The following is a 25,606-nucleotide window of genomic DNA, read 5'->3' as shown; positions in this document are numbered from 1 at the left end:
ACAGTAATTGAAAAACTCGATTTGGTTGGGCGGGAGGAGTAGAAAGAAAGGGAAACATGGCGATCTCCGGAGTAAAAAAGAATAGTTCTAAATTGGCCAAGGCCTTTTTACGAAAATGCTCGCCGAATCAAAGTAACTATGCCAAGAATATAAGAAAAATGATTCGACCCGTTGGCTGCTTTATTTCGTAACGAATGTCAAAGTCAAACTGTATCCGAGTTCGCACTTTGAAATACAATGCTTCATAATACTTCATCTCAAGGACAAATCGTTAGCCTCTGTTCAGGTTCTTTTTCTTCAATTAGTTTGTATTGTTTGTCTCGACTGAAATTCACAGGATTCGATTGAATCAGAGAAATATATACGGCAAACATGTCCAATCATTAGCGTGCTGTCTCACAACGCTGACTTATGCGTTGATTTAGGTTATTGACACAAATCGAACAGCAATTGCGATTTTTTTTAATTATGAAACACGTGGCTGACGTCTGTAAGCGATTTTGAAATAAAAAAGATCGATTTTTGTTGGAATAACAGTTTGATCTCATGAGATAAGAGTTGCCAACAATTACAGCTCTAGATTAGCAAAGTGGCGACCATTTATATGCTAAAAATCATATAATATATCGTGGTACGGCAACATGCTTCCTATTCTGAGACGTTCAGCACATCAGTCACTCCACCTTAGCAACGTAATTAAAGCATAAAGCATTTTTTTTCTTCACAATATCATTATTTTTCCGGATGTTGTTATGAAAAACTGCGAAAAAGAACAAATTCGAAGATTTTGGGTCATTTGTCAGCATGTCTACTCCCCCCCCCCCACTACCCTACCCCCCAAAATAATAATCTGTGTCTGCTTTGAGTTAAGAATGACTTTTTCTCAGCATTTGTTTGTCCGAAGAATAATGACGTGAGAAAAGCCGAAATAAACATTGTTATTATTATCACTGATTTCTTTATTTTGCCTCTTAATTACCTTAGCTTTAACTATCAACCATTACACATTCGTCACAATAAAAAGGAGCTTAAAATGGAGTTTTAGAATTGCCCGCAGCTGTTAGCGGATAGTTTAAGATTACATTTCCGCGTACTAACTGCCTATTTGCGATAACACTCAGCGAGTTATTGTTCGAGAAAATCTTTTGTTTCATGTGTCTGAAGGTCAAATGGTATACACATCACCACCACTAAACGGCAAATGCAGAAATAATGGGGTTGTTTCCTTTAGTCAAAAGTACTACTTTTAGTCACTGAAATTGATAGAATAAGCAAAAAATAATAATAATAATAACATAGACGCAGAAAATATTTTTATTTTCCAACAGTTGTTTTTTAATTAATTTTTTAAAATGTCCGATTTTTCAAACAAGGCGTGGTTTGATGACGTCACAAATGATGCATTTGGCGCATCTTTCTCCCACGGTTTCACGTTATGATAATCAACCAGCGAATTAAAATTGCGCTCTACGCTTGCTATCAACCATATCGTTGCCAATACACGTGAGTAAAGATGCGAATTAAATATTTTGGTCTGTGAATGGCAACATTGAACGGCATTTCATCATTTGTGAAGTCATCGGGCTGAAACATAAACAATGAAAGTGCACCGAATTAAGTTTTTTTTTTTTTTTTTTTTTTTTTTTTTTTTTGAATATTAAACTTAAAGAAATTTTTTAAAAAACGGTCAGATCCCATGTTTTTAAGCATGCTCTTTCAGAAAAAAGTACTTTTAAAATTTCGGAAACAACCCCATTACTATTGCAAATATCCAACGCGCTTCATATTATGGTAGCTATCATTATTCAGGGAAAGATTTCATAGTTCTTGAGAATCGTTGTAGGTAATAAATTTTCTGCAACTAAGTGGTTAAACTCAAATTTGTTTTGTGGTTAAAATAAAGTTTCAAAGTGAAATCAAATTCACTAGAAAATAAGACCTTATAATTTTCCAGAAAAAATTCTGATAACTAACCTTAAGACAAAATTTCACCAAAATAGTAACAGGTAATTTGAATTATTTCCCTCAATCGGATAAAAGATTATTGTAGTTTAGCAATATTAACATGATAACAATAATAATGCAGGAAATAATCGAACTTTGTAAGAACCTTATTTCATGAAAATGATAGAACCTTACACAAGGACGTTTTTTATTTTGTATTCGTTTCGGAGCATCCATCTCTGCGACGGTTTTTTTTTTCTTTGTATTTTTCTCACACTAGTTAACCCTCTCATACTGGATTTTTAGGAAGCTCTTTCTAAGTTAATTTGGCTTCAAATTAGCTTCAAATCATCATGTACATCATTCCGAATCAAAATGTCCGGTTGTTTTGGAACGTTCCAGAACAAAATTTTCGATTTGAAAACCTTGAGCATGGCAACGGCTTACATGAATCAACTTCGTGAGGCTCTATAAGGCCCGCAGGCTGTACGTTGGGCACTACGGCAAAAAAGAAAAGAAAAACTTTTTTTCCCTTTAGATTTTGACATGCTCGTGAAGCAGTGATGCCGATTCAACATTCTTCATGCGCTATAACTAGGTTTGCCAGATTTCCGAAATGTTCAACCGGGACACCGGCATGCCCCCTCGCCCAAATCAACGTCGCTTGGTATACAAAAGAGTACACACTTGTGGCTGTTTTTTTTTCTTTTGAGTGTTAGGGCAGTTTATTCTCAATGCTATGAATAAATGGTAACTAATTATGAAACTAAAGCAGAGGTTCTAAAAACTGATATAAGCAGATGAAAGTTGAACATTTCACTTCTAAGATAATTAAAAAAAAAAAGAAGAAGAAACACTTTGAAAGAGGATTAAAAAAATGAACAATATTTGAATATACTTTCCGTTTTACAGGAATTTTTTTAGAGTATCTTTTTTGGTTTTAATCTTGTAAATATCCTTACAAGCTACTCCCCGGTATTAATTTTACAAGTTAATGTTACAAATGATTAAGTAGTTATCCAAAACAATCCTTCACAGTTAATTATTTTTAGACCTCTTTGGTCATTTGTAACCAAATTTATCTTTTTCCGGGACGTGAAGTAAACCGGTCGGGACACCGGGATTTGTTTGAAAACCGGGACTGTCCCGGTCAAACCGGGACGTCTGGCAAGCCTTGCTATAACTAACCCTTAACTAAATTCGCCAAAGATGGAAGTTCCGTCCAAGAGGGTTATGAATAGCGTTAAGAATATTGTCTCAATCAGGGGAAGAGATGTTGCAGTGAATAACTGGCGCTGTGCTGACGCACAATGCAGCAATCTAAATATGGAGATGCGACTGATAAAGCAATTTTTCTCGACTGGATGCACAACTTGTGTTGAGATACCGTCCGCAGATTGTGGAAGTTGCTTTATTTTACCACATTTCAGTTGTGCAATCTGACCGAGATGAGACAACATTGCTGATAAGTATATCCTGCAAAAACAAGGCTGTAAGAATAGGTTGTTCCGTTGATAAAAAAGGCTTGGAAATCGGTTGTGAAAAAAAAAAAAAAAAACGCTACAATCATGAAGACGACAGTAAATTATATTGAGATGATTTTTTTAACTATTAAGTGATTACATTAATTATTAAAAACTACTCAAAAATTATTACAGAGGTTGGCAGATTTGAAAACGCAGAATCCTCTTATCCTCATGTAAATAACAGCCGATAATCGAGTAACCCGCGTGTTTCAACGATGAAACTCGCGCCACGGCATGATAATTTGATTCTATGTTTTGGTAATGTTCGACATGCAGGGAAAGGTTTTTATCGTGACGAGGATGAACTCGATCCGGTCACTTAACTGTTTTACTGGTAAGGCCAGGGGCAAATCCAGGATTTTTTTCACACTACCTATTTTTGTGAAAGTACTGTGTATCAATAATCTATTTTTGTGAAAGTTTTTTTATTAGCATTGTATTTGGGATCTTTCAAAGGCACATTCTACTTTTTGTTAAGAAAATTAGAGCAATATAAATGGTAGTTAGAAAGGTTCAAATGTTGTTTACTATTATTTCTAACGTGTTTTTTTTTTTTTTTTTTTTTTTTTTTTTTTTTTTTTTTTTTTTTTTTGAGGGTAGGGGGGCTAAGAGGTAGGGAAATTACCATTTTATCTCAGCTAAACAGGCTTTGTACTGTGTTCAATTCAGGAAATTATCATCCCCCAAAACGATGCTACGTTGCGTAAATGCTATTTCGCAAAAAACAGCTAAAAATGGGTTTAATACTATGAAAAAGTTGTTACTTAAGCTATTGTTCATATAAATCATCTTAGCATATCATTTTATGAGTAAACTGTTTCAAACAGAAAAACAAGTTTTCTATTTTAGAAAAAGATTTTGTAAAATTTCGATTTTTTAATATTGTTTCTAGAATGTGCAGATTTTCAAAGATAGTTTTGTGAAGCTGCTGATTTTATAATTTGATTTTCGTGAAAGTACCGATTTTAAAATAAAATTTTTGTGAAGGTACCGAAAAACGGTAGTAAAATCAGCCTGTATTGGGCCCTGATGGCTGTGTCATCTCAGGGGAATGTAGAAACGAAAAAATGGTTGAAAATTAACGCTATCCACTGGAGTTTAGGGTTAAAATTTCAAGTATCAAACTATCATCAAACAGGCAATGGCTTCGTTCAAATGTAGAAGCAATTTTCACCCGTCCTACCTCGACGGGCGACTTTTGAGTATTTGATAATCATTTGAAAAACACATGTACATTTTGATTACAGCAAGAGGGTAGTGAGAAATACTTTGTTTTCAGCCATAATATGTAGGTACGTTTTGAATGATTAACTTTACAATTTCATTCGTGTATGTTTTTTTCAAAAACTTATATGTGCCCCTTATACTAGCTTGACCACGGATTGTATGTAATTTGGAAATCGGCCAAGTAAAGACGATTCCATCTGAATGAATGTAGCAGGGGAAAAGGGAAAATAGTGATGGGCTATTGATACACGCGTTTTATAATGTAACTAGCGCCTTATTCATTTATTGCATTATCTAAAATAAAATGTGGGGAAGCAAAAATAGTTACTATGGAAACAACAAAAAGAAAATGAAATGTTTTCATTTCGTTCAGGAATGTATTAGCAAACTGGTATGCTTAAAATTATGTTGTGAATAGATAAATCAATTAATTTTTGTATTGAGAATATAGATCGAATACATCTTAGATGAAAAAAATATTGCAGGGAGCAAATTTTCATTTTTACAAAACTGGGGCTAAATAATAACTAACACCCCTATAAACTAATAGATACGTCCATTTCCCCCTATAAACCGGATATTAGCCTTTCCATGTAATCGATGGTCAGATAGTAAAAAGCTCAAACTTTAAGGTGAGAACAAGGTCAATGCGCGTAGACATAAGCAATGGAACGCCGTCTTTAGTTCGTTAAAAATGGAGTGTGGAGGGCGAAAAGGAGTTTCCGAGAGAATCTTTTTTTCCTTTCTATTTTGTTTAAAAAAAAAAAAAAACCCAGGACACACACAAACACGGCAGGTAACGATGCAAGCTGTTTCTACATCCGGCGTTCAGGAGGTTCAGCCAGGTTTCCTAGAATAGCTTGGCTATAACAGTCGAAAATGCATTCGAGCCAAGAAGTTCGTGAACTGAAACTATACACCCCGGAAGGTTGGAAAGAGCAGGATGATGTATTTAGTGAGTGGAAGAAAATAAGAAGAAAACAACATCAGCTATGGGATGAAATGTAAGCGAAAACAAATTGAAAGCCACTAATACAACTCTTTATAGATACAATTGAATTGGAACGTAAGAACCACTATAAATATTCGAATGATCCTTACCCACAGTGTGGCAATAGTCCATTTAATTTTTCGTCTGAAGTTGTTTTTGATAAAGGCTCAGTGCTACTGATTGCGTTTATAGCGTTAAAGAAACTTTTTTTTTTAATGAACACTGGACTCAGTACTGTTTGACGACGAGTCTACCATCCAGACGAGTCTACCTGAATGAGGGAGAAAAGTAAAATTTGTATGCACGTGTTCCGCTCTCTTGAATGTGACTCTGCTTAATTCAGAGGCTATATACATCCGCAAAAACTGGTATTGCTGAAAACTAATGGTTGAGTCCATTTTCGCCTGTAAATCGGATGCTTGCCTTTCCATGCAATCCGTGGTCAGACAGCATATATGATAAAACATGAGTAGAGTTTTTTGTTAAAAAAATACTGAGAAAAATGATGAATTTTCAGAAGATTCGAGTTTCAACTGATTTTTGAGCTTAAAATCAGGAAAATAATATTTAAAAGAACCTCGTAGCAAATTTATGTGTGTGTGTGTGTGTGTGTGTGGTTTATCATTCGTTTACATTTCTAAGCTAAGAACCTTCAAAAGACTTTTTTTAAGTAAAAAGAAGTGTTAAGCCACAAAAGTACATGCGTCAATGGACGCTGAATTTATCTCCTCATTTATCATTGAATCTCCTCGTCATCCATTATGGTCTATTTCAACTGTTTTAGCTCTGGTCAAGAAAGTTTAGCTTTTAAGCATTTTCCAACTAGTCATTAGTAAAAAAAATTTAATTACATTTATCAAATTTCGACTGCAGATAAAACTCTACTAAGCGGTATATATAAATTGAACTTAGTACAAAAATACAGAATTTAACCCACTTGAACAATGGCGCATTAAAAACCCCCATCATGAGTTCATGAGTAATGAATGTTCCACCATTAAGTACACTCGGAATACTAAAATGAACTAAAGATATTCCCCATTGTACACGAAAACAACGAACGCGTAGGCGATTGGTAATACTCACGAAAAATACAAAAAATAATAATAATAACTTCTACTTTTCTTTTAATAGTAAGAAAACGATTGGGAAAAACATTGGTGGAACTATTAGCCGACGTGGAAGTCACTTCAGTAACTTTGATTAAAAGTTCAGTGTACTCTCATTGTCGCCATGGGAACGGAAGGGATATTTCAAAAAACACACACACGATGACGCACGCTTAATCCGTAGAAAAACGTTTCCTGAATGACAAACGAGTCATTTAGAAAATATTCCACCCACAATTGTAGGTCGATCAAGCTGGCTGGATATTTTTTTTTCAATATAGAAATATATATATAGGTAGATATTTTACCAGATGGACTCTGTGTGTGTACGTGAGCGATAATGGAGGAGATACACCCATGATTCGCCTACCCTTTTGAAACGTGGACTCGCCCTTTTGCATTTCCTGCTTAGACAATTTTGCAGAGCTCTCTCTACCTACACTATCGCCCGGTGAAAGGCCAAGTTCACTGATTAAAATTCCGGACGTAGTGTAAATATAAAATAACATGAAAGATTAGATTTAATTTCCACATTTTAGAATAAGTATTTGGATAAATAGATCCTGTGCGCAGAGAATTTAGAACATGTGTTTGCAGAATCGTAGCAGACGATTTTGGGAAAAAAAGATCGGAGAGAAAATTATTTTTCTGTTATTCACATTGCTGAAAAATGCAAAAAGTTTTGATCAGATTTTAGTTGCACCACATTATGGCACTATTTATACTGCTGTAACAATTGATTTGTTTTGTAACAATGGTTATAAGCCACCTTTCCCTCTTTTTTAATGGAGGAACGCAGTGCGAGAAGTAGTAATGCAGATGTGAAGTGAAGAGAGTTCGCAGTCGAACGAATGACGAAAGGTTCTGTGGTGTTGACATTGTTCTTACCCTTTGAGTAAAATTTAGTGTTCTAGTTAAAATATGTCTTCACGTAAGATTTGTGTGGACCTTCAATGAATATTTAAAATATTTCAAGTTTTCAAGGAAATTTGGAAAAAAGGATTTATTTTTTTTCTTTCATAACAATTTTGTCTAGCATCGAAAATAACCTTACACTTTAAAATGATACTGTCGTCCAATACAAGAAAAATAATTTTTGATAATTAGGAATGATAAAAGAACATTACTTTAACGACCCCCCCCCCTCCCTCTCGAAGCTTGAAAATCATAGAGATGGTGAGAATTAAGCAAATAAACAAGGGTTTTTACTGTAACAACAGTAGAAAATCATTTTTTATCAAACGAAAAAAAAAACATAGACTCATGAGAATCGACTCAATAGTACGTTACGTAAGAGATATGATGCTAAAAATGGCAAAAAAAAAAAAAAAAAGAGTAAGAGCTAAAGAGTCAAAATTCAAATAAAATCTACAAAATAAATTACTTAAGCACGAAAAAAACTATTTTGGTTTATGCCGAGGATGAGTAAAAAATGCTTCATTATTCAATAATTATTTACACGTTTTGACGAAATTCCAAGATACTTTGCATTGCATAAAACTAGTTAATAGTTATGAAAGGCATTTAACGTAAATTATTAGGCCGAATTAATAATCATATTTAATATGAAATGCGAGAATTACAGAAGAACGCTTCTTCTAGCACACGATTACTAGCAAGGTGTAATGAAATATTAAAAAAAAGTGTTTAGAAAGATTCCAAATATTTCTTACCGATTCCGATGTAAAGCTTTACGTTTTTTTTTTTTTTTTTTTAAATACAAAAAATTTGCGCACACATAATTGTGTGAATACTAGAAGAAGCTTTCTTTTCTTTTTCCATTTTTCATATCTTATTTGAATAAATGAATAAGAGAAAGCATATTTAAACCTTTACTTGAATCCCATTTTCATATTTTGAGTCCACAGCTCGCGTGGAACGAAGGACGACACGAAAAAATTCCGGCACTGATCACCCCAAATTCAGTGAACATATAATATCAAAGAAAATCCTCTCTTCCACATGAAGCAATTTTAATGTACACTAAAGGCATTCTTATTGCTTACGCCACGCGTAAAACAAAGATTACTAAAATTGCTGTTTCAGAACAACCAACATCATAAAGCTCTAGATCAGCGGTCGCCAGTTGCCAATGGGTGACTACTTCATTGAAAATGGGAAGCAAAAAAAAATCAGGTCTTACTACCTAAAGTGGCGACTTTATTTGTTAAAAATTATATTGTATATCGTGCTATGGCGATATGCTATCTTGAGACGTTTAGCGCGTCAGTCGATTCCATCTTGGCAATTTAATTCTCAGCTAACTCCCTTAAGTTAAGGTTATTTATTTTTTGCGCTGAGTATATTTTTTAAAAAAAAGGCTTCCAAACGTCAAAAGTGGCTACCATTTTTAGTGAGTCTGGTTAGCCAGTAGCTACTATTCAGAATCTCTAGTACAGCCTTACTTACAATACCAGTCCCGTACCGAATCATCTCCCTACCCTAAAACAAGATAGAAAACCATTTAGGTATGTGTGTGTGTATCGTTTTTCCCTCCTTAGAAAAGTTAAGATTTGTCCGAGTATCAAGACTTAATGCATTTGCAGCGATCCCACTTTAGGATCTTCTCGTTTCCGCTATGCATTAAATGAGTGGTAAATTATTTTTTATACAGTTGCACACGATTCTCATTACATTACTTTTATGAGCAAGAACAGAAATCACACTGAATGGTACTCCGCAACGTATTTCTCGTATCTATCCATTACATTTAATAAAATAAGATGTTTGTTTCTGTGTGTGTGCGCGCTTCTGACGGGAAAAGGTCAAGTTCTAGAAAACATGATATTTGGTATACCTGGATTAATTGAAGTATTCGTGACAGATCCTCTTTCGGAAAATCGAAAATTCCGGATAAAAGAGGTACTTAAAAATGACCGTCAGAAGAGAGCAGAAACGTGAACTTTAGCTCTAAATATTGTCACAACAAAATGATTTACATATAATGTTTTTTATTATTTTACAGTAATTATCCCTCTTAGCGGCAGGACGCGCCCACTCAATGCTTTTACCTCATATAGCCCTCAAATACTTACCTACAAGTACTTAAAATTTTTTGCGCCCCCCCCCCCCCCCCCCAGCAATCCAGCTTGTGCTCTGTATGAATGTTATATTCGACAGATAAATTCCTCTTTTTTCATATAATGGGGTTGTTTCCTTCAGTCAAAAGTAGTACTTTTAGTCACTGAAATTGATAGAATAAGCAAAAAAATAACATGGGCCCAGAAAATTCTTTCATTTTCCCAACAGTTATTTTTTAATTAATTTTTTAAAATTGTCCGATTTTTCAAACAAGGCGTGGTCTTGATGACGTCACAAATGATGCATTTGGCGCATCTTTCTCCCACGGTTTCACGTTATGATAATCAACCAGCGAATTAAAATTGCGCTCTACGCTTGCTATCAACCATATCGTTGCCAATACACGTGAGTAAAGATGCGAATTAAATATTTTGGTCTGTGAATGGCAACATTGAACGGCATTTCATCATTTGTGAAGTCATCGGGCTGAAACATAAACAATGAAAGTGCACCGAATTAAGTTTTTTTTTTTTTTTTTTTTTTTTTTTTTTTTTTTTTGAATATTAAACTTAAAGAAATTTTTTAAAAAACGGTCAGATCCCATGTTTTTAAGCATGCTCTTTCAGAAAAAAGTACTTTTAAAATTTCGGAAACAACCCCATTACTATTGCAAATATCCAACGCGCTTCATATTATGGTAGCTATCATTATTCAGGGAAAGATTTCATAGTTCTTGAGAATCGTTGTAGGTAATAAATTTTCTGCAACTAAGTGGTTAAACTCAAATTTGTTTTGTGGTTAAAATAAAGTTTCAAAGTGAAATCAAATTCACTAGAAAATAAGACCTTATAATTTTCCAGAAAAAATTCTGATAACTAACCTTAAGACAAAATTTCACCAAAATAGTAACAGGTAATTTGAATTATTTCCCTCAATCGGATAAAAGATTATTGTAGTTTAGCAATATTAACATGATAACAATAATAATGCAGGAAATAATCGAACTTTGTAAGAACCTTATTTCATGAAAATGATAGAACCTTACACAAGGACGTTTTTTATTTTGTATTCGTTTCGGAGCATCCATCTCTGCGACGGTTTTTTTTTTCTTTGTATTTTTCTCACACTAGTTAACCCTCTCATACTGGATTTTTAGGAAGCTCTTTCTAAGTTAATTTGGCTTCAAATTAGCTTCAAATCATCATGTACATCATTCCGAATCAAAATGTCCGGTTGTTTTGGAACGTTCCAGAACAAAATTTTCGATTTGAAAACCTTGAGCATGGCAACGGCTTACATGAATCAACTTCGTGAGGCTCTATAAGGCCCGCAGGCTGTACGTTGGGCACTACGGCAAAAAAGAAAAGAAAAACTTTTTTTCCCTTTAGATTTTGACATGCTCGTGAAGCAGTGATGCCGATTCAACATTCTTCATGCGCTATAACTAGGTTTGCCAGATTTCCGAAATGTTCAACCGGGACACCGGCATGCCCCCTCGCCCAAATCAACGTCGCTTGGTATACAAAAGAGTACACACTTGTGGCTGTTTTTTTTTCTTTTGAGTGTTAGGGCAGTTTATTCTCAATGCTATGAATAAATGGTAACTAATTATGAAACTAAAGCAGAGGTTCTAAAAACTGATATAAGCAGATGAAAGTTGAACATTTCACTTCTAAGATAATTAAAAAAAAAAAGAAGAAGAAACACTTTGAAAGAGGATTAAAAAAATGAACAATATTTGAATATACTTTCCGTTTTACAGGAATTTTTTTAGAGTATCTTTTTTGGTTTTAATCTTGTAAATATCCTTACAAGCTACTCCCCGGTATTAATTTTACAAGTTAATGTTACAAATGATTAAGTAGTTATCCAAAACAATCCTTCACAGTTAATTATTTTTAGACCTCTTTGGTCATTTGTAACCAAATTTATCTTTTTCCGGGACGTGAAGTAAACCGGTCGGGACACCGGGATTTGTTTGAAAACCGGGACTGTCCCGGTCAAACCGGGACGTCTGGCAAGCCTTGCTATAACTAACCCTTAACTAAATTCGCCAAAGATGGAAGTTCCGTCCAAGAGGGTTATGAATAGCGTTAAGAATATTGTCTCAATCAGGGGAAGAGATGTTGCAGTGAATAACTGGCGCTGTGCTGACGCACAATGCAACAATCTAAATATGGAGATGCGACTGATAAAGCAATTTTTCTCGACTGGATGCACAACTTGTGTTGAGATACCGTCCGCAGATTGTGGAAGTTGCTTTATTTTACCACATTTCAGTTGTGCAATCTGACCGAGATGAGACAACATTGCTGATAAGTATATCCTGCAAAAACAAGGCTGTAAGAATAGGTTGTTCCGTTGATAAAAAAGGCTTGGAAATCGGTTGTGAAAAAAAAAAAAAAAACGCTACAATCATGAAGACGACAGTAAATTATATTGAGATGATTTTTTTAACTATTAAGTGATTACATTAATTATTAAAAACTACTCAAAAATTATTACAGAGGTTGGCAGATTTGAAAACGCAGAATCCTCTTATCCTCATGTAAATAACAGCCGATAATCGAGTAACCCGCGTGTTTCAACGATGAAACTCGCGCCACGGCATGATAATTTGATTCTATGTTTTGGTAATGTTCGACATGCAGGGAAAGGTTTTTATCGTGACGAGGATGAACTCGATCCACATATGATGCTCTTTGGCGCATCTTTGTACAACGTTTCCACGTTATGATCATCAGGAAGCGAATTGAAATTGCGCTCTACGCTTGCTATCAACATATCGTTGCCAATACAAGTGAGTAAAGATGCAAATTAAATATTTTGCTCTGTGAATGGCAACATAGAATGGCATTTCATCATTTGTGATGTCATTGGCAAGAAATGTAAACAATAAAAGATCACCAATTTATGTATTTTTCTTTAAATATTAAACTCAAACAAATTATTTAAAAAATGGTCAGATCCTATGTTTTTAAGCATGCTCTTTCAGAAAAAAATACTTTTAAAATTTTGGAAACGACCCCATTGCATATGAATTTCACTACTTTTAAAAACACCTTTCGCAGGTATTTAACTGAACGCTACCGAAACGCATTTCCTGCAGTGACAAATAAATTCGCGCTGCACCGGCACTTTTTGATTTCGTCACGCTCACGTTTTGAAATAACGAACATTTCCTGCAGTGTTAAGTCGGCAATTCCAAAAGGAAAAAATAAAATGAATAACAACAAAAACATATAAAAAACGCACACACAGGCGAAATAAATTTCCGGTAAGCTGGCGTTTGTTCCGTTCGTCAACAAAAAGTCAGCAGAACATAAAATTCAAGCACCTTTCGATTTAACAGCAAATAATAATCGTAAGAGTGGAGAATCACCGAAATAGAACAAACAGAACGGTTTGCACTAGAAATATTCATATAAAATCGCTTAAAATATTAATGCAAATCAAGACTTAATTTCAAGGCAGCTCAGTTTCTGTACTTTTCAATGTTACGCGTATTTGTACAAATTAGATGGAAACAAGGAGCATTATTGTATGAAAATAACAGGAATTTCGTAATATTGTTTTGGCAACTCATAGTTTGGTTTCTACTATCTTTACGAAACTTTTCTACGTGGCGAAATGGTGTCCGTAAAAATGCTCTAATATCGAAAACTAAGAGATTTCAAAACTATAACAAGCCTAACAAGAAGTTCTGTCTAGAATTAAACGAGCCTACTTTCCCGTATACCCGTATCTACTTTCTAGTATCTGATCAATATTCTAAAAAATAGATAAAATCGCAAATTGTTTTAAACATATATTTTTAATATTTTAAGCTGATTTCTAGGAATAAAATACGCCTCACTCATCTAAAAAATTAAATGCGTAAAAAAAAAAGGAAAACGAACAAATAACATAGTAGCACTTTTGAAACAAAGCAGCTAATACACTTTTTTCCATTAAACAAATTCTTCAACCGCTTTCAAAAATAAAAAAAAATAAACTTAACAAGCTCATTAAAATAAATACATCATATCAAAAAAAAAAAAAAAATCGTTTGTTTTCCCCTGTTGCCAAAAAATAATTTTTAAATGAATTAATGTACTTTCCAAAATAAATAAAAACAATACTTCGAGTTTATCCACTGTCATATTAACAATAATTATTTCACAGTTAAAACCATGGCTGCGGAGTCGGAGTCATTCTCATTTTGGTATAAAAAAGTCAGATTCGGGAGTCGAAGGTATTTAATTGCAAAGACCCAGAGTTGGAATTGGCCATTTCCCTTCGAGTCCGCCACTATGCCAATGTTTGTGGAGTCGGAGTCGGACTTATTTTGAGATAAAGGAGTCGGAGTCGAATATCCAAGAATCGGAGTCAGTTATTTTTCCTCCGTGTACAAATTTCTGCCAAAGTTACGAAGCCAGAGTCGGAGTTCGACTAATTGTCGGGCACAGGAGTCGGAGTCAGGTGCCACAAAATTCTCGGAGTTGGAGTCGGGAGGTAGTCGTCAAGAGCTATTTCCAACAAAATTTGTTTGAAGTAAATCTGCCTTCAAGTGCGGAATCTACATTGACTTTCAGTTTCCCCGTAGGCGCTAATGTTAAGGGATTTGAACTGTTCAAAATTGAACGGAAAATTGTTCAAATCAAAAAAATATTTTATATACATGTTTTTCATCAAAAGCTTTTTCCTACAAAGTTTGTATGAAGAAAATTCGCCTCGAAGTTCGGAATTGCCTTGAATTTCCCCGTAGGAACTAATGTTAAGTTTTCTTGAACTGTTCAAAATTGAACGAAAAATAGTTCAAATCAAAAAGTGAAATATAGGAATGAGGTGTCCTCGCTGAGATCTTTCGAACAAAAAAAAATGTTCGAATCGGACCATTCACTCAAAAGTTATTAGGGCGGAGGGAAAGACATTTTTTTCCCCATCTCAATACCCTACTTCCCCCCATTTTAAATTTTTCGATATTTATTTATTTATTTTTATTGATTTTTTTTATTTTATTTTATTTATTTTTTTTTAAATTTTTTTTATTTTTTAATTTTTTTTCATTTATTTTTTATTTATTTATTGATTTTTTTTGCGATATTTTCAAGATGCATTAAGCCTTCTTTCATGCTTTTTTCTTCTTTCTTTGACTTTTACTGGGAAAGTAGGCTAAAAACTGCAACACATCATTAAAGACGATTAATTTATATGGTGGAAAGAAATTAATATGGTTATTTAATGTTCGTTTAATATTTTGCGTTATACTTGCTAGAACTTCTACCATAGCCGCATTGAGCGACTAATATAATTAATTTTCGAAGAAATTACAAAATATTTAATCGTATCCGATCAGTGACGTAGCGAGAAATTTTTCACAGGGGAAGTTCACACGAAATTTTTCGAAATTATAGGCCGAAAAGCGCATCTTAAGGACCTTGTATGTGCGTTCATACATATAATTTTGTTGCTTCATGCCCCGCCCCCCCATTCTGGCTACATCACTGTATCCAATAGCTTAGTTTAATGAAAGTTTTTCAAAAATATTTTCATAACGTATGGATTGAACAGAAATAATTTCGAACAAAAATATTCTTTGCACAAGAGTCTCTCAGACATAAAATGGCTCTTTTTTGTATAATAAGAGGTTGTTCTAGCGTTCAGGTGCAGCTCTAGACTAGGAATTCTGAATAGTAGCCACTGGCTACCTATGTCACAAAAAATGGTAGCCACTTTTTTTAAAAAATAAATATTTAGTGCAAAAAATAAATACCGAATTACGTTGGCAAGGAGAAGTCGCCTGACGCGCTGAACGTCTCAGGATAGGAAGCGTATTATCGTAGCACGATATACAATATGATTTTCAACAAATTGAGAAACACATGGTCGTTACTTTTGGCAACCAAGACTTAATTTTTCGGAAGATATTTTCAATGAAATGGTCACCCGTTGGCGACTGGCGACCGCTAATTTAGAGTTTTACGTTCAGGTATAAATATTTTCCACACTAAACGAACAGACTATGAGGATAAACAGTCCCACAATTCGCAAAAATATATTTTTATAATTATAATGTATTTTCTACTTTACCACTTGTTTCATTCAGAGATTTGGAGACATTTTCTGTTTTAAGTTGAATAACTATTTTTAAGTGACGAAAACAAACACTCAAACGATGCGAATTTGAGTTATGCTTGAACCTTTTCGCTAACAAAATAGTACAGCTGGCTAATTAAAATATTCTTTACATAAATTTGCAAACATTCTAATTTTTGCGGCCAGGTGTCGTGACTGCATTTCTTGTGTAATGATACATTTCATTTTGAAAAATACCAAAACAACGTGCACCAACTTTCGAACCAACAACCGAGTTAAAAATTGTGTACTACGTGTAAAGGAAGAACCCGTAAGAGTAGATGCGAGTCCGAACCCAGTATCATGAAATAATGTAAAATGATATATTTTTATAATTTGTCACGTAATTATCTCTCAGAGAGGGGAAAAAAAGCTGAATTTCAAACAAATGGTTCGATATTATCAAATATTTTGATAAAATGGAACTCCAATCGATCGTTTTCGTTCGCCATTTTCTTCTTATTCAGAAGATGCTCTCAACATTGGTAATTCTGTCTTAAGGCTTCATTGTTTATCACTTTTTTCAACATAGAATTGAAGTTAAGTTCGTTGTTGCTGAAAAAAACTCAAGACACATTACGAAACTGTTTACGGTTACGGCATAATAATAAAACTACAAACATTATACGGGAATTGTAAATCGAGTTGCGTTCTTTAAAAATTTACTTGAAATTGAAACTACAGTTCTTGAATTATATATCGATAGATATTAGATCTTAATTCAAAATTCAATGGCGGCTGAAAGAGGTAAAACCAAGATCGCGTCGCTGACGTAGGATATGACCTTTCCAATGAGACATCTGGTGCTTTGTCTGCGAAAAATCGAATTGTTTTAATTTTATTGATTGTTATTTTTTTTCCTTTAATTTCTTAAATGACCCCAAATCCAGCGTATTCAAGATCTAGAAATGCGAGTTTGCATAAGAGCTAACACGAGTTTAAAATTTAATACGATGTTAAATTTAAAAAAAAAAAGAAATTGGATTTCTTGGAATTTATAGCGCAAAAAATGAACAAAATTCAAATCATATCATTATTTTTTACATTAATTGACACTTAATTCTGATTACTTTGGAACTATTATCGACAAAAGGTGGCATTGTAAAATCACGAGTGCGAAAGGAAAATTTTTCACGACCTGTTTCTTGTATTTTTTTAGTTTCTCAAGTAAAATAAAAATATTACTCGAAATTACCTCTTGCAAAAAATTTTACAAACAAAGAAGACGAAGCATATTGACGCGAATATGAATGTAACTTAAAACTGCCTTTGACGCAGTACGCTCCGAAAAAATAATTTTTATTATATATATTTTTTTAATTTATGCTAAAAGTATGTGTACTCGTTCTAATCAAAACTAATTTTTTTTCTTAATTAAAAAAAATAAAGCAAAATTTATTCTCGCTACTTAGTTTTTTTATGTAAGCCAAATGAAGTAACGAAACAACCAATTAGCTTTTTGAGCATTACTAAAACAAAAAAAAATCACTTTAAATAAAGTTTAATAAAACAAATTAACGGCATTGAGTTTTTTTTATAGCACAGGAAGGTTTTGAGCAGGTCAAGACCGGACCTGCTCAAAACCGGGAGTGGCGACCGCTAATCTTGCTCTTAACATGTTTTGTAATTGCTGGAGAACAAATATTAATTTTCAAAAAAATACGAAACAGACGATTTCTCAAAAAATATAAGTTTTGTGCGAAACTTATTGAAATTAACGATCTACCGTATAACTTAACTTTTTGACGAAAGTCGTTAATAGAAATTTTAATTAGTCAACCAAACATGATTATTATTATTAGTTACTTATCTATGATAATAAAACTAAAGCATAAATGCGGCAGTGAGAAGCAAAGGGATGCAAGTGGACTACTTTAAGTTTCGAGTAAAACGCGTTTGAAGATCAGATCCTAGGTAGGTTTTCATTGAAATTTTTTTTCTTCTAAATCATGCCGTTAGATATTGCAGTTGGATATTATAGGTTACTTTTTTTATACAGATTTTGTTTTTTACTTTTATTACTTCCAACAAACGATTTTTAACTTTCCTAACTATTTGGTAAATACTACACCTGAAATAATTTTCGTATTTAATTGCCCGAATGAAAACTGAATAAAGTCTTTCATGAAAATGAACTGATTTAATAAAATGGTAAATGTTTAATAAAAATATTTTAGTTCGCAAATCATTAAATTGCTATGATTACATAAGCTCTTATGAGCCAAAAATCGACACCAATAGTTTTTGAAAAATTTTTAACAGAAGAATAACATCTAATACTCGACTCAAAATTACCAATAAATAATTTTTGGTTTTTACTTTTATCATTGAAAGTATCCGACTGTGAATTGATTTACAACAGTAAAATAAAAATCAATTTCTTCAGAGTTTTAATTTCAAATAGCCCAACTAAAATTACCGTATTAAAATCAATCCTAACACTAAAACGCTTTAATATGTACTTCTACTGCCGTTGTCGAATATTACTCATTGTACGAAGCTTCCGAACAGTTTTGTTTACATTTTAAAGTGCTTAAGTAAATTTTTTAATGCTAAAAACACTCGTTAAAATTCTATGGGGGGGGGGGGGGGAATATTAGTTTCATTGAAATAAATATTAACCCAAAGTTCATTGAAATATATTGTGCCCAAATAATCGCAAATTCCCTTTCAAATTTATTAGTCCAGGCAAAATAAGAGTGCTAAATTATTAGAATTACGTAAGGGTTAGGCATATTGTTCTCGGAGAGACTGCGCTAAGATATTATCAGTGTTGCCACACGAGGAAAACGAAAAAGAGAAACTGTTGAAAACAGTTAATTAAAATGATTTCACTTACCTATCCATGACCACATACATGGGACTGGCAACGTGTCCGATGGGTAGTGCCTTGACACTACTCATTGCAAAAAATAAAATTCTCCGTTCAGCTTTTTCCTTTTTCGGACGCACATACACACACAGAAAAACAAGCAACAAAAAAACAGAGAACACTTATTCCATTAGCTGGATTTGGAATGTTGAATGCGGTTTCCTTCTTCTTGGCAGTTGCAGACGCTAGCTTAAGAAACCATTGTGAGTAATTCCAGAAAGGATCATGCTGACTTCCCGCCGCATGTTACGTCCAAAACATTTGTCCAGGTGTCATAACTGCAGCCTCAGGAAGGAAAAAAAAAAACTAATTAAATATAAAACTAAACTCTAACTTTCAGTTTATTGACTGACATCCAAAGCGCTGTGGAATTTTCTGAGCGGTAGAAAAAGAGCCACGTTATACTAACGCAAAAAAAATAGTTGCAAGTGAAGACAAATTTTTATTTCATAATACGATGGCGATGCTTCAACTCTTTTCAATATGGCATATTATTAAAATAATTTTAATAGTTACTCAGACGTCGATCATGACTTAATCCATGTCACACACAATTTCTTGGAATTTGTTTTACTACGAAACGATTTGTTGTGCAGCAAAAATCCGATCTTGCGTTGGAGTACGGCCAACCATTTGGCGTACCATCCTCGCCGTTCTGCGCCAAGTCAATGAACTAGTCCGTGATTACCGCAGACATGACAGGCAGGTTTGGAAGAGTCCACGGGCGGCAACTACAGAGGGGAGCGCGCCTTTCGGTCGGAGGGGAGGAAAATAAAACTTGAAGGTCATGCTACTGAACTGCCACATAGAAGTAGAAAGAAGGTTTATTATGCTTTTTCTGAAACAATGCCTTCAAAAGAAAAAAAAAACAATGCTTTATTTTTGAAAGAAAACGTTGACCTAATCCGTAATTTCTTTTCCATTCGCACAAATTTTCGTCTGTCACCATGAATGATTTTGAAATATTTTTTTAGTTAAGTGGAATGCTAACTATTTTTAAAAATAGTTTTTCGCAATTGTATTTGGTTTCAAACCAGGAAACGCACGGACCTAAATTATAGAGATGTTTTTTTTTCCTTTGGATAGTAGATTCGTTTAATATCACAAAACAATTGCTCAATTAAAGTGGCTTTTATTCAGCTGCATTGTGTCATAACAGCCGCAAATACATTTATTAAATTCTTTTCATGGGGTTCTACCGCTTTCTTTTTCTTTCAGACAATAGATCTTTTTGCATCTCATTGTTTTTTTTGTTTTTTTTTTGTTTTTTTTTTTTGTATTATTTTTGGCAATTTCTTTCAGATCGGATATTATTTGCATTTGTTATGGTTTTGTTATTAAACTTTAAACACTTAGGTATGGTAATTATGAATAGTTATTCGCTGACAAACTACTTGCACCAAAGCTATTTAAATTAACTCATCCAAAATTTATTTTTTACTTTCATTTTATGTCTGAAAAGCAATAGATTTTTATTCATTCGTATATTTACTTATTTATTTTTTCCAATTTTTTAATTAAATGAATAAAAAATCTGAATTGATATACTGCAATTTATGTAGAATTTTCGAAACATGGAATAATTACCTGGTGGCAACTCTTGATTGAACTGAAGTAAACGGAAATTTGTCAGAAACAATTTTTTTTTACTCTTTTATCTTATTTAAAATGGCTTTTCCCTTTTTTTCTTTGAATGGTCATTCAAATTTTGAAGTGTAATCATATTTAATGCTAGTAACAATGTCTACCTTTTTTGAACAAAAAATATTCACCCTTTTTTTTAAAGCAGAACTGTCTCGTGATCGCTCAATATCACGAGACAGTTAATACTCGTAACAATCAATGAGAATTTAACAAATACTGTCGATAGCCAATCCTCCAAAAGAAACAAAATCGTATTTTTAGTGGTTTAAATTGTTTTGAGCCAATTCGCAACTCCAATAAACTATAGGGGGCGCTGCAGCCACTCTCCAATGGCGGATGAAAAAGGTAAAACAAACAAATGCCGTAACTTATAACTTGCTTTGACGCTTAGAGAATGACAGTAATATTTCATCGTGTTTGTGGGAGACTTTCTTGTGCCCCCACACAGTGCCACCCTTTTCTTCTGAAATTACATTATACCACAAACTGTCTGTGGCCTGTAAGACGTGGAATGGAATGTTTTACCTTTTTCTTTAGTATTATAATTCACCGCAAGGTAGCGTATTCGACCTCTGGAGTTGTGAATAAAGCATGCAGGGAAAAAATAAAACCAAAATTGATTTATTAATTTTGTCACATAAAGTTTTGAAAAATACCACAGGTATTTTATGCATGTGGCACAAGCTTTTTAATTGTTGCCAAAAACAAAAAATGAATAATAGTATAGTTAATTGATCATCAAGTTAACAAATTAATTTCAAGGCTGAACTTAAGCAAGCATAGATTTGCGAATTTCGGGCTTTTGAAACTTGTTAAATGTACAGGTTTTTGATGCTTTGACTTTCCTTGATTCGAATCTATAATTGTTTATTCATATTATTACCAGTAACAAGAGACTTAATGGGACTTGTTCTTTCAATCAATTATAAATATTTCACTCTTTGTTTTGTGTGTATTTTTTTCAAGAGACATTGTTCCAAATAAAAAAATTTTGAAAAAAAAATAGAACCGACTTCAAAATTGCTCTAAAAAGTGAAAAATAATTTTATTCTTTAAACACCATCGATAATACTTTTAAACATAATTTTTGAAGTTGGCGCAAAAACGATCGATAAAACCATTCACAGCCATAACTCAGCTACAAGTATAAATTTAACCACGTCCAGTTTCTTCACTACCACATGCATTACGCATTGATGACAGCATATTTGAGTAACGATATAAACGTTTCGTTCCTAAGTTTGGATGATTTTTTGATAAAAATATGAACGAAGCATGGTTACAATGGATTTTACTTTTTGTTTTTGCGCCAACTTCAAAAATTATGTTTAAAAGTATTATCGATGGTGTTTAAAGAATAAAATTATTTTTCACTTTTTAGAGCAATTTTGAAGTCGGTTCTATTTTTTTTTCAAAATTTTTTTATTTGGAACAATGTCTCTTGAAAAAAATACACACAAAACAAAGAGTGAAATATTTATAATTGATTGAAAGAACAAGTCCCATTAAGTCTCTTGTTACTGGTAATAATATGAATAAACAATTATAGATTCGAATCAAGGAAAGTCAAAGCATCAAAAACCTGTACATTTAACAAGTTTCAAAAGCCCGAAATTCGCAAATCTATGCTTGCTTAAGTTCAGCCTTGAAATTAATTTGTTAACTTGATGATCAATTAACTATACTATTATTCATTTTTTGTTTTTGGCAACAATTAAAAAGCTTGTGCCACATGCACTTTTTAGAGCAATTTTGAAGTCGGTTCTATTTTTTTTTCAAAATTTTTTTATTTCCTTCTTTTTAGTGTAAATGTAGATATTTCAGTAAAAGTAAGAAGTTACCTAGTAAGAAGTGCGGCTCTATATCACTGTATTGCTTTAGAAAAGCCTTTATTCAAAATTATCATTACAATTACTATTAATGTTACAGTTATATGGCACCAAACTTTTATAACAATGAGTTTCATATTGTCGCGTAGATGAAGATAGCGAAGACAATGTGAAAGCCAAATGAAGCGAATACTCGTTAGTCTCAACTCGAGATCTTAATTCAGAACCACGAATGAACGTTACATCTCCTTATATACAACTTGAAAAAGTGCTGGAACTTTCCAGACTTGAAAAGATACAGAAATTAATAGAACATTCGAGAAAATACGGAAAACAGTAGAAACGAAATTTTAGTAAAATTCACTTTGTCCTAGTCGGGATTTGAACCCAGGTTGCTCGTGTGGGAGACGAGAATTCTACCACTGAGCCACCGTTATCCACGGCTGACAAGTGTGAACTTTGCTGCAATATCAGTTTAATCATTTAATAGGGAAATTTACTGTTTTTTGCCCAGAACTTTTTTTCTGAAGAACAAATATGGTCAAACAAAGTAATGGGACCTAAGTTGAGCCATCCTCTATCCATTAAAAAAAGAATCATCAAAATCGGTTCACTAGGTGAGACGCTATGAGTGGACAAACAAAAAAAAAAAACATACATACGGTATGAACTGATAACCGCCTCCTTTTTGAAGTCGGTTAATTAAGAAACCAATCCGAAGCGAAAAAGAAACGTAAGCAGTTCTTTCAATATTCTCGCCAAATAAGGGATAACCTTTTGAATTCTGGGAATCCGCGCCAACAAAACATTGGAGCCAGCTGGTAACATTGATAGCTGGAGAAGAGAACGTGAGCTGAAAATATCTTTTGCTCTTACTGCGGACCTCGTTTATTTTACGAATGAGGGGTGGCAGCTTTCAGTTGCTTCCTTCTCGCAAGAGAAATATTAACACATTCAATAGTTTTGTTTGTTCGTTTTTTGCTATTTCTGGCTTTCCTAAGTCGTTAAAATGACGAAATATTTCATCCGGAAGCTCGATCGGAAATTGATAACAATAATGAATCATGTGATAAATGGAACATCGTTACGAATTGTTTAGATTGTGCATTCTCGCTTCGACATTTTAATTAAGTATGGTTAAAAAATAATATTTTTCGTCTTCTCCCCCTTGTTATTAAATTCAACCCTCTCGGGTTCGAATTTTACTTTTTTTTTAGGGGGGAGGGGGATTTTGTTAAAAGTAATATTGTAAATTAACACATTGAATACCTTCTGTTGAAAATTCGTATCTTAATCCATTAAAAACAAACATCAGTTTAGACATAAAATTGTGCAGGTCAAAAGTTTTTTGCGGATGATTTTTATTTATCGGTTATCCTATTTATCATACAGTGGGCCACATTTTTAAAACTTTGCAGTTAAAAATGATGTATGTTTCAATATAATTTTAACGAATCTGGAATATCTTTATTTACACATTGATACATAATGTACTTGGCCTCCAAACCATATTTTCGAAGTTTCGTTCTGGAAGCATTTGCTAGTTTTGCTACAGATACGGTTTTGGTACATCAAATTCTTCAATTTCACCAAATGACCTAAAAAAATAAAATGAAATAAATTATACACATTACGAATTTTTTTTATTAATAATACATTTTCTTTTTCTTCCATAAAAGATTGCTTTCCTACAGTAAATTTTACCTCTTATTCAAACAGTATCTTTGTCAACATCATCAACGAATTCATAAGCTTTAGTTCGGGAGCAAGATCATCACTTGAGTCCTCAAAATCCTCATCAGTCACCATTTAAGCTTTCAAACAGCCAATGCATCTTGTGTTGATAACCGCTTCTTTCGTGTTTCATCTACAAACAAATAATAATAATAGGAATAATAAATCAACAAATAATACTTTTTAATAGCAAACAACACAATAAATCAAATACATATTGCATTCCAACAAACAGTATGTAACTCACTTTATATCACAGCAAAAACTTCAAAAAAAAAAAAAAAAAAAAATCCAAAATAGTCGCAACTCTATTATCTGAAACTCTTTACCGAAAACTCGTTTAACCGAAGTTGGTTTACTGAATTTTTATGTGTTTATTTACCCTTGTAAGTAAATAACATCGCATTCAAGGTCACTGGGGGCAAACATTTCTATCATTTCTGTTTTTTCTCAAACCCATCAATACATTTTTGGAACACTAAATAATATTATTTTTTAAAATATCATTATATTTCGAGAGCGATTGAATGTGAAAGTCAAGTATTGTTTTGTCGAGTTATTTTTTTACTACATATTACGTTTAAAGTTTAAGAACAAAAAATACAGTTGAATGTATTGTTAACAACGCACAATACAATAAAAATTAAAGTATGTCTTATTAAATTTACTTTGTATTTTCTGACTTGTGTGACATTTAGTGAACAAATTTGCTTATAATTCTTGTAATTTAATCGCAAAAATCAGATTCAGGAGTCATATTATAAACATGAGCATGTTTAAAAAGCCAGAATTTTTTCTGGCTCTTGACAGTCATTTTTCAGTTCAGTGGAACCTCATCTATCCGGCTCCCGTTTATTCGGATCTAAAGTTAATCCGGATCAACTGTGTAAAGTAAAAAAAAAAAAAAAAAAACACACACACAAACACACACATAAACGATTAATTTGATAATGATAGCTGAACTATAAGTTCGCCAAGCATTTACTTTTTATTATTTTAGCTAAATGTACAACTTTTGTATAGACAGTGCAATAAATGAACAATAAATAATAAAGTATTTATAGGAAACAATCCTATGTAATTTCGTGACAAAGCATCGGCCCCCCCCCCCCCCCCCCCATAATAAAATGTATGTCAGCTTATTTAAGGAATGTTCTTACTTATTATCCATGGATAGTAACCGGATTTCAGTTTGCACGGATTTCTATTGGTCCCAGTTCGGATAAACGAGATTGTACTGTACTACTTTTATCCAAAATTTTCGGTTTATTGAATCCTAATCACTTTGGTTAGTGAAGCTTCTACAGGGTTATGTCCTACGCAAGTGAAACTTTTTCCAGTCCTTTAAAAAATTTAATGAGCGATATTTTCTCTTTCTTTCTCGCATATTTAAGCAAGTACGCAAATTTAGAGATTAAAACAAGTTCATATTTATCTGCAGAAGGATATAAAGTCTGGCAACCGACCAGCCGAGCAGGGCTCAATAAACTCTCCTTAGAATAGTTCAGGGAATTCTGTTGGCGCTAGGACAACATTTAGCTTCCAGAAACACGTGATTTCCCATGCAGTTTCCATTTAAAAAAAGTCAGCAC

The 25,606-nt window shown here is 33.2% G+C and overlaps 1 protein-coding gene and 1 long non-coding RNA gene across 2 annotated transcripts in view; both read right to left on the bottom strand.

Moving 5' to 3' along the window:
• LOC129225544 (nuclear receptor corepressor 1-like) overlaps positions 1–19,451 on the bottom strand; it is a 141,101-nt gene extending 121,650 nt beyond the window's left edge. The window contains exon 1 of the mRNA XM_054859989.1: positions 18,775–19,451. Within this exon, the coding sequence (XP_054715964.1) occupies positions 18,775–18,839 (65 nt within the window). The 5' untranslated portion in view covers positions 18,840–19,451. The remainder of the gene's footprint in view (positions 1–18,774) is intronic.
• Positions 19,452–23,618: 4,167 nt separating this feature from the next.
• Positions 23,619–25,307, bottom strand: LOC129225845 (uncharacterized). The gene is made up of 3 exons (XR_008580754.1): positions 25,175–25,307; positions 23,985–24,147; positions 23,619–23,878 (listed from the first exon to the last, which is right to left on the bottom strand). It is a non-coding gene; the product is annotated as an uncharacterized LOC129225845 (long non-coding RNA).
• Between the last annotated feature and the right edge of the window lie 299 nt (positions 25,308–25,606).

Source organism: Uloborus diversus, chromosome 7 (assembly GCF_026930045.1).
Source record: "Uloborus diversus isolate 005 chromosome 7, Udiv.v.3.1, whole genome shotgun sequence".
NCBI classification, from domain to species: Eukaryota; Metazoa; Arthropoda; class Arachnida; order Araneae; family Uloboridae; genus Uloborus; species Uloborus diversus.
Note: the sequence above shows the minus strand (reverse complement) of the source record. Positions and strands in the feature narration are given on the sequence as shown.